At 50.7% G+C, this 9,615-nt stretch overlaps 1 protein-coding gene across 1 annotated transcript in view; it reads left to right on the plus strand.

Moving 5' to 3' along the window:
• The window catches only part of JPH2 (junctophilin 2), a 34,329-nt gene extending 25,686 nt beyond the window's left edge, over nucleotides 1–8,643 (plus strand). The window contains exons 4-6 of the mRNA XM_055722894.1: nucleotides 3,113–3,903; nucleotides 4,979–5,076; nucleotides 6,148–8,643. Of these exons, the coding sequence (XP_055578869.1) occupies nucleotides 3,113–3,903; nucleotides 4,979–5,059 (872 nt within the window). The 3' untranslated portion in view covers nucleotides 5,060–5,076; nucleotides 6,148–8,643. The remainder of the gene's footprint in view (nucleotides 1–3,112; nucleotides 3,904–4,978; nucleotides 5,077–6,147) is intronic.
• The last annotated feature ends 972 nt before the right edge of the window (nucleotides 8,644–9,615 follow it).

Here is a 9,615-nt window from a genome sequence, read left to right on the forward strand (position 1 = left end):
GCTAATGCAAAATACTACTTCCCTGATTCCCTATTTATTTGTTAGCGTCACTGCTGATTATTTGGCTGGGAAAACACTTGGGAGGTTCCTTCTGTGAGACCAAGCACTGAGGATTAGTAGATAGGAGGTATAATGTTATAGGCAGCATTGTGAATGCCATTACCTTTTCCTAGACCAAGTTAGCTAGGGTTATGTTCTTCCTGGAAAGCTTTCCTTTCTGGAGAGGGAACATAATAACAAAGCAGAAAAGGATCCAAGTGCCTATTTTTACCTTCTCTTTCTTATTATGTGGCTTTGTTACCTGGAACAAGTGCCCTGTGGCTGCTGAGGCAGGATCACAGCAGCAAAACTGGGGCTAAAAGCCAGAGGTTTACTCCTGCTAAGCAAAACCTGCTGCCTGCTCCTGCTCTGATTTCTGTGCCTCCAGGTCTCTGGTACTGCACCCCGGTCCAGGGTGTGCAGTGGGAAAGGGGAACACCTCACACCTGATGCTTGGCCGGGGAGAGTCATGCTGACAAATTTGCCTAAATTCCCTGTACTCCCATCTTGACGTGCACCTACTAGGTCGGGAGACACTGTGCTGGAGGGCTGCCTGTTCCTCCCCACCGCCCAGCAAGGCCCATTGGAGCTGGCTTTGAGTGGGGAAACACCACAGTGCCCAGGCATGGGCATGAGCCAGCATGTGGCACTTCATTTAACAATAGCTAAACGTTGCTTGATCCTGACATAAGCCCCTCAGCTGCCACTCACAGCTCCACATTCACCCTTTGCACACTGGGGTATTTATAGCACAGAGGCAAAGGAAACTGGAATTCCTGATGGAAGGTTTTTGATATCTAGCTAGATTATTTTTTCCACCCATGGCAATTGAATGAGACAATTGAAATGGTCTCTACAAAATGCTTGAAGCAGCCTGGCCTCTGTTGCTGGCTCTTCAAGTGCTGAGTCCTCTCACTGCTTTTATGTAGGGCTTCACTTGGGTCCTGGCCCCTCTCAGTGGCCTTGTAAGCTGCTGATGTGTGTTTGTGTTTTTCTTTTAAATCGTCTTATTTCTTTAAAATCTCTGAATTCCCCAAGTGCACAACAAGGGGAAACGTCTCTTGTGTGTCTGCACCATCCAGGAGCAAACAAAGTCCACCCTTGGATTTTGATTTTGCTGGGACTCGAAGCTGCTCGTCACACAGCCAGGAGAGCCTGGTAGTCTTCTGCCGCTGAGTTTCCTCCCCACCCCCCCCCCCACCCCCCACCCCCCCCCCCCCGCTGTCCTGGCAGATAGACCTGCTATGTCTGGCACGGGCCAATCCTGCTCAGCAAGCCTCATATCTCTAATAAGTATCCAGCCCTGGATATCAACCCTAATAGCTTAGAGCAGAGGGATGTATGCCAAAGCCCTTGCTGCAATGTCATGCCGGCAGGTGAGGGTGGGGAGGTGAGGAGGATCAGAGCTGTGCAGTGCCCTCCAGGCAGCTGGGGGCTTTTTGGTATGAATTATTCAGGAGGAGAAGAAAGTAGCAGGAGAGCGCAAGGAGTCTGGAGCTGCAGGCAGCCTTTTTTGAGGAGTCTGAACAACTGTTGAAACGGCTTCCAAATAATCCACTTGCAGCCAGAAATAAATGGCCCTGAATGGGTTGCCAGCTGATTGACAGGAGTGTGCAGGCAGGGCACAGCAGCTAAAATCAGTGCTCTCTTTCTCCCCACTGCCCCTTCCAAGCGGGGGCATTGCCTGCATGGGCAGAAGGTAGCAGCGTGCAAATCACACCGCTGATTTATTAGAGGGAAAGGAGCACCAATCCCAGTCTCCTGACTGGGCTCGAGTCTGCGTCTGCTTGGGGTGGAGGAGACAAGGGGAGGAACTGCAAGGCAGCTGGGGCCAGAGCGGCTCCAGGATCTGTGCTGTTCAGGAGCACAGAGTAAGCCCTGTATGTCTGCACCCCTCAGCATCACTTGGATTCAGCTGAATGAGGCCACAGCCACTTTCAAAAGCAGGTGCTTTGCTTCCAAACAAGCTGTTTTGTGACCTCACGCTGCCCATAAGAAGCATGCTCTTCACGTTCTCACTTGCTATGAGCATCCCAGTGACATGTGGGGACCCCTGTCCCAGCATGGGTCCCAGCATGTAGAGCACTGTGCAGGGTGGTTATTCCAAAAGATATTCCCAGTTGTTCAGTGGTGGATTTTGCTTAGCCAGCCACCCAGCACAGCAGATACCTTTGGTGTCAGGCTCTGGCTGACTTCCCCAGACTCCAGCTGGTCTGCAGTTTGCTTTGCAGACACAGCCTAGGGTTAACAAGAAGTAAAGATTTAATGATAGGTGTATAATTGAACTGAGGGCAATGTGGCTAAGAGCTGACAAATCAGTGTCGGAGTTGAGGCCAGAGCAAAGCCAAAGCTCTGCATCAACTGGTGTGATGGTGCCAGGTAATTTTGCTGCTGTTGCAGGGCTCAGTGCAGAGAGGAGGGCTGTGAAACTGCCAGCCCTGCTCCATGCATGAGAAATGGGGTTTTTTCCCCATCGTGAGGGATGACAGGTGGATCATCTGGGCATACCTGCCTTTCCCGAGGAGGCTGGACATCCCCTGTATCACTTGTGAAGTTGCCATGGTATTAAACATCAAAGAAGCCACATGGAAGAGTTTCCCAGCCATTAAAAAAACCAAACCAAACCAAACCAAACCAAACCAAAACAAAAAAAACCAAACCAAAACTTTGATGGGAGCTGGATCCTCTTTAGCCCCAGGATAGCCCATCTGTGTGGCTGCAAAAAGCTGGGCTGCAGATTTTCACTGTTTCTTTACCCTTACCTGGAGCTCCACACCTGCTCTGTTGGCTCTTTCCAGCTGGACTTCATGTGGTGGGGCTCAGAGCCTCCAGCTGCTCCTGGAGGAAATCTCTCCAGGAAGCAGCTTCTGGTTTGGGAGCAGCTTCTGTGTTGGGAGCAGCTTGGTTTGGGAGCAGCTCTGGTTTGGGAGCACCTCCTCTCCCAGCCTCCAGCCCGGACCCTCTCTCACTCGTCCTCAAACCCACGAGGGCGTAATGGTGGCACAGAGCCAGAGCGGCCCGCTGTCCCTCGGGTCCCCCGGGCGGTGCCTCACACCATCCCCTCTCTCCGCAGGCCCCGAGTACCAGAAGCGGAAGCTGCTGCAGGAGATCATGGAGAACGCGGAGCACGCCGTCAACATGGAGGAGGAGGCGCCACGGCCCGAAGGCGCCCCGCCGCCCCCCACGCCCCCCGAGAGCCCCCAGCTCCACGAGCAGGATGAGGCCCGCCGCCGCGCCAGCCCGGCCCCCAGCCCTGCCGCCACCCCTCCCGAGGCCAAGCGGGCCAAAGCAGCCCCCCGCCAGGACGGTGCCCTCCGTCCGGGCAGCTGGGCCGGGGCGGGCAGCCCGGCGGGCGGCGGGAGCCCCGTGCCCCTCGAGGGTGAGGGCCGTCCGGCCTCGCGGGGCTGGGGGCACCCCACCGAGCAGATGGAGATCGGGCCGCTGCAGAGGATGGCGCACGAGCCCGACGTCGAGCTCGTCAAGGGCTACCACGGCTACGCTGTGCGCACCTCCCCGGTCTCCCCCGCTGCGGACTATGAGGAGGAGCTGCCCCCCGAGCCCGAGCCGCAGCCCCCGCCACCACGGGGGGACCCCCAGCGCCGGGGGGGCATCTCCACCCCACCGCAGGAGCTGGAGGAGAAGGCAGCGGCCAGCGCGGAGGCCATGCCGGAGCCGCCGCAGCCCAAGGAGCCAAAGCAGCGCCCCAGCCCCGAGCGCAGGGCTGCGGGCCGGGCCGAGCCCACCGCTGGCAGCAAGACTGAGGGCAGGGCACCGGGGCGGACGGAGCCCAAGGCGGGGGCCAAGCGGGGCCCGGCCCCGCCAGCGGCGGTGGTGGCAGCGCAGGAGGAAGAGGAGTGTGAAGAGGTGACGTGGAGGCAGCCCAGGAGGCACCCCGGGAGCCATCTCTGCCTTTTTACTTTTTGTTTATTTTTCCCAGGAGGTCCAAAAGGGCCCAGAGGGATGCAGAGCCCAGGGCCGGGGGGCTGCAGTGGGCCCCCAGCAGCATCCAGAGGCTCTTTTCGGCATCCCAACGCCGCTGACCTCCCCGTCCTGCTGCCTTCCCAGCCTGCCCTGCCCCAGCGCTGGCGCTGGCGCTCACAACCCTCTTATTTTAACTGCCTCTCTGCACCAGGGCAGATCAGCTTCCCGACACATCCCTATTTCAAAATTTGAGGAAAACAGGCATCTTCGGATTCATTTTTTACATTTGTCTCCCCCTCTTTTCGCACCCTCTTTACCAGCTAACATGGATGTGGAAAACTGAGGGGAAAATGTAGGACGGGAATGAAAAAGCAAAGCAGGGTTGTTTTTTTTACCTGTTTTTACTTTTTTGCAGTAAGGGCACCTCATGAGCTGGCATGTGGTTTCGAATCACCAGCTGATTTCCCAGGTTTAAAATATAGTCACTGAAATTAGTTTTGCTGGGAGCAAATACAGCTGTAAACCCAGACAGTTTATTAGCCCGCTGCTTCTCATCTTGCAACCCTTTAGACGTGAATGGTTCTGATGCGACTTTAGAAAAGCACAGCTTGGAAATATTTTGGTCTGAAATTAGAGCAGTCTCATGTGGGTGCATTTATTTATCTTAAAAATGGCAACTTTGCAAACATGGCAATGTAGGTGGAGAAAGGAGTTGGGAGGAGCAGCCCGACATGGACTTAGCACTTCACGTGCCTGTGGTCAGGGTCTCCCTTCATCTGACTTAGCCTCAGAAGAAGCGTGATTTAGCCTCCTTAGAAGGAGTTTGCAAGGGAGACATAGGAATAGGGATTGACAGATATATTGAACTAGTTCAAAATTCAGGCTGGCTGTTAAGAGCCAGATATCTGTGCGTTGGGAGTGGGTAATTCTGGTATTTTTGAATAGCAGAACCAAGCTGCATCTGTCTCCTCACCTGGAGCTCTGGTGTATAATTCTCTGTTTTGGGTTTTTCCTTCAGGGACCTAACACAATCGTGATCTGCATGGTCATCTTACTGAACATTGGTCTGGCCATCCTATTTGTACATTTTTTGACATGATGTACCCCTCAGACAAGGTAAGAAGAGCAATGAGATTTTACCCTCAACTTATAGATGTCACTGTGGATGTTTTAGGGTTAACTAGCTTTACTGCCAATGCAAATCATTCATTGATGGGTGCCCTGGTGATGAAAATGCATGGGTATTTATTCAATAGATGCAATTACCTTGCATTGAGCATTGGGAATTCTCAGTTATCCCTTGCCTGTCCCAAGAGTGATTTGTGGAGTAATTTCAGTGGATAGTTCTCAAGTCTTTTCATAAAATTATTTCCTCAAAGTTAAAAAATTGAACTGTGTTGATCAGATACAATCTCACAGTATAGTTTCGCCTTCCCAGTTGCATGGGCATGATTCACGGAGTGAGACTTCCAGTGCAAGAATGCATGACATTAAATTTGAAATTTGTTTTCTGCGAACATGTTTTGAGAAACACTTTCAAATTGTTGTTCTATGCCAGCTGCTGCCAGGTAACTCATACATTGCAATATTTCTTGGCACTCAGCCCAGCAAGAGGCAAGAACACAAAAAAAAATATGACACTCTGAAATCTGCAGCTCCAATTGCCCCAGTGCTAGTTCTGTAGCTGTTGTTTCTAGTCATTTTACTAAAGGTAAATATAATCTGAGATGTGTATCTGACTAAGGTTAAACGGGAGCTCGCTCAGGCCTTCCACTTGAGTTGGGATGAGGGTTTGCATTTGGATTCGGTGGCAATAAAATCTTGTGAGGTGTCTTGTGCCTGTGGGATTCCTACACACAGGAATATGTCATGGGTTTCCGCAAGGTTTTTGTCACCTTGGGCTCAAATATTGCAGAAATAACCCCCGTCAAGGCTGAACCTGATCCTTGGGCCTCATGTGACCATAATGCGAGAGGTACCTCCTAAGCTGCCATGAGGGTATTGGGCTGCCTTCCCACAGCCTCCTGCAGGATAAAACTGCTCTGCTGGGCACTGCTTTCTGTTGTCATCTTAGTCCTCACTCTGTCTGCACAGGTGAAAGCCTTGCAGACAGCCAAAATTACGTTTTGGGTGTGTTTTTTCTCCCTCTTTACTCTTCACTCTTCTGTTCATCTCTGTCTGGGACAGGCGTTGCTGCTGATGGAGACCACAGACCTTGGCGGGGATTAAAACTCAGCCACCTGGAAACACCTAAAAGGACTTGTGATCTCAAGGTTGCACTGCAAACATCAACCGTAAATGAGAGCACCTGAAGATCAATTTAGTCTCCCTGCTCCCAGGCTGTGGCTGGCCTCTGCAATCTACCAAGGAAAAGCCAGGGTTTCTGCAATTCAGTCTCCTTCTCTTCTTTGTATAAAATAACAGTTGCCTTAAATTGTTCTCACCAAAGCCATCAACTGTCCTGTCATGCCAGAGATGAGGGATTTATCTGTAGCTGTAGGAAAACGAGTGAGAAGGTCTCCTGCGTGCACACTGATGTGTTTTGTAACTCCCTTGGTTGACTCGGTGTCAGAGATTTCCCAAAAAACAGCATCCATGGTGTGGAGATGAAGCAATACACAGCAACCAAAATGACTCGTGAGAGCCACGTCACAGCTAGGGGTGGACAACGTCACCCTCTGTGCTTGGAAGTCATCCAAAGGGATGAATAAAAAGTCTTTTCCCATCGCCTGGAGTAGTTTTCCTCATATAGAGGACTGAGAGGGGGAGCAAGTTGGAAATTGGACTTGTTGAAGTGTAACCAGAGTCCTGCCCACGCCTGCTGACACACGACAGACAGGGGCTGCGGGGTGGGGTGCGAGGGACTGGCTGATCCAAGGCTGTTTGTGCATGTGGGGGGTGCTGCAGGTGGAGACGGTGCCTGTTGCGGGATCAGGTGCCATTGGAGTGCTGTCCTGCCACCAGAGAAGCATCTTGCAGTGGGAGACTTCCCACCGTATCGGAAAAGGAAATAGGTGTGCTGAATTTGTCCCTTTACCCCTTTTTTCTATGAAAATGTTGTGAGTTACGATGAAAAGGAGGTACTTACTGAAAAATACCTCCGTACACCTGCAGGTTCCTCCCCTTGGCATGCTGGGCTGCAGGGGGGCTCCTGGGCTCTCTCATTGCAACAGAGTGAACAGACTTTCCAGCCAGAGGATGCAGGGTGGCTGTCGTGGGAGAGGTTACATTATTCCTGAAAGAAAAAAAGGTGCAGAGACCCGAGTGACTCCAGTGTATTTGGGTGTTAGGCTCAAAAATACACAGCAACCAGACTTTCAGCAGTGGTAGAGTACAGTGGGGCAATTCTAGCTTGTTGTTCTTGCGTGCGAGGCTTAGAAGCCTGAGTGATTTGCACTGATTCTTCCCAAAGCTGCGACAGGGAGTGACCTTTGGAAGATGTTTCCACCATGATCTGCTCTGATCCTTAGCAGTGTGAGCTTTGAAGGTCGGCACAGATGAAGTTACAGTTTAGTGTGAGGCTGAGTGCTTGGACATGTTTCTTCCTTCTTTTTAAGAGCAATATGTATTTTCTATCCCTTTTTCAAGATAATTGGAAATGTTATTTATAGTCAGCTGTGCACCTCTGTGTATCTTGAGGTCCCGCAGCACAGGACTGGGTGGGAAAACCTGAGGGACTGGAAAGAATGGGGAAATGATAGCTGGGAAAAACCCGGGTGCCCAGTCTGCTCCAAAGATCAATCTGAAAGGATTTCAGAGACAGGGTAGCAGACACACAGGGGTTTACGCTGACTGGAGAGATGGGGGAGAACCTGCCTAATTTATCTGCTCTAATTATGGCATAAGAGAGTGAGAATAATTCAGTACTTTTCTTTGTGAACCAAGTTTATTTTTTAACCTTATTCAGCTCAGGAACGTTGCCACAGTAGCAAATATGTGGTGTTAACTGTGGGAGAAGTGAATGTGATCCCTTTCTAAAAGCCACGTGGCTGTACCAGTCCTGAGAAAGCTATGCAGCAGCATCTACACTTCCACAGAGCATAGTCTAGTAGCAATTTGCTTCTTTTCTTTTTTTCTTAAGTATAAATGTATTGCAAACCCCAGGCTCTGATGCCTTTGACATTTTATCCCTGTTTGCTGGCACTCACTTGCCAGCTCTGCAGTTCAATATGCCAACTGCTTTTATTAACCACCAAGACAATTTCCGTTGAGAGACCTGAGGGGCTTTTATTTATCACTGAGCACAAAAATGGATCTTTTTCAACAGTGCTAAGGTAATTTCTGCCCCTACCCCCACCCCACTTTTTTATGCATGTGATATGCACTCGGTAATGTGCTTTCCTCCTAGGAACTTTCTGAGAAAAGTAGGTAGATTTGCTTTTATGTGACGTATAAATATATCCATATTGCACTGAGATATGGATATATACATATATATAGCCCCTTAGGGATTTCGTTTTCTTAGATGCAAAATAACAGATTTACCTCAAACTGCATGCTTTCAAAACTGACTAGGATATTGTGTTATACTTTTCAGGTCTTACAAAGATGCAGATACATTTCACTCTTCACACAAAAATACCCTCATCACAGATTTTGCAAGCTGTTTACTACAATCTGTGTACTACTGTCCGGAGTTTTCTGTCGGTTGTTCTGCTGGATTATGTGCAATAATAAACAGTTATCTGCTCACTGTATCCATGTGGATCTTTGCAGGTCAATCTTCAGCTTTCTTTCAAGGTTGACACATTCACTCCAGTCTTAAATGGGAGTTCATCAACACGTGGTACAGAATTTCGTAGATGGCATCTGGATAGTCTTCAGCTTTTTCCCGGTATCTATTTAAAAATCTTGCATTTGTTGTTGATGGGGGAAACTTTGCAAAGATAAATTTTTTCACTTACTGCTTTTTAGAAGTTTGGTGCCAGGTGTTTGAGGACACCTCCTGCTTTCTGAACAAGCTCTGTGTGCTACCATCGTGCTGGCCCCCACCAGAGGTTGCACAGGCCCAGGAGGAAGGGCAGCTTGCTGGCCCGAAGTCTGCCCAGGTGATGCCGACAGGTCCCTTCCCTGCCTCCCAACCCAGGGCTGCTGCCAAGTTGCTTCCAAGCTGTGCATCACTGCCTGTTCCTCTAGTGCCACAGCCCTCCTGGGTTTGGAGAGGAGTGATTCTCCCCTGCCTGCGGTCAGTCCTCTCAGCCTCTTCAAACAGCCAAAGTGAGAGGAAAGCCAGGCACAGTGGGCAGGGAAATGGCAGCTGGGGGAAGAGTGATTTATGAGGGAGGACGGGAGAGCAGAGCCCAGCGCCAGCCAGGGGCAGTGGGGCCCAGGGGCCCAAGGAATCCAGAGTAGCCAAAACCTTCAATCCCTTTTCTATTTCTGGAGTACCTCACATGAGCAAAGCCAGCCTGTGCAGAGAGGCTGGCAGGATGCAGGCTCAGCTTCTGTGGGCAGCGGAGTCTCCCCCAGCTTCTGTGGGTATAAGGGGTCTCATGACAGAAGATTTCGTGCTCTGGTAGAGGCTTAAGGAGCTGAGTTTGATGTAATGGTGGCTTTACTCTCCTCTGAGCTTATTTTGCTTCTGCTATGTGAGTAACCAGCAGCATCTCATTCATCCAGTCACTGGGAGGAGGCTGGGGACAGCAGGGTAACTGG

This window comes from Falco cherrug, chromosome 10 (genome assembly GCF_023634085.1).
Source record: "Falco cherrug isolate bFalChe1 chromosome 10, bFalChe1.pri, whole genome shotgun sequence".
Lineage (NCBI taxonomy): Eukaryota > Metazoa > Chordata > Aves > Falconiformes > Falconidae > Falco > Falco cherrug.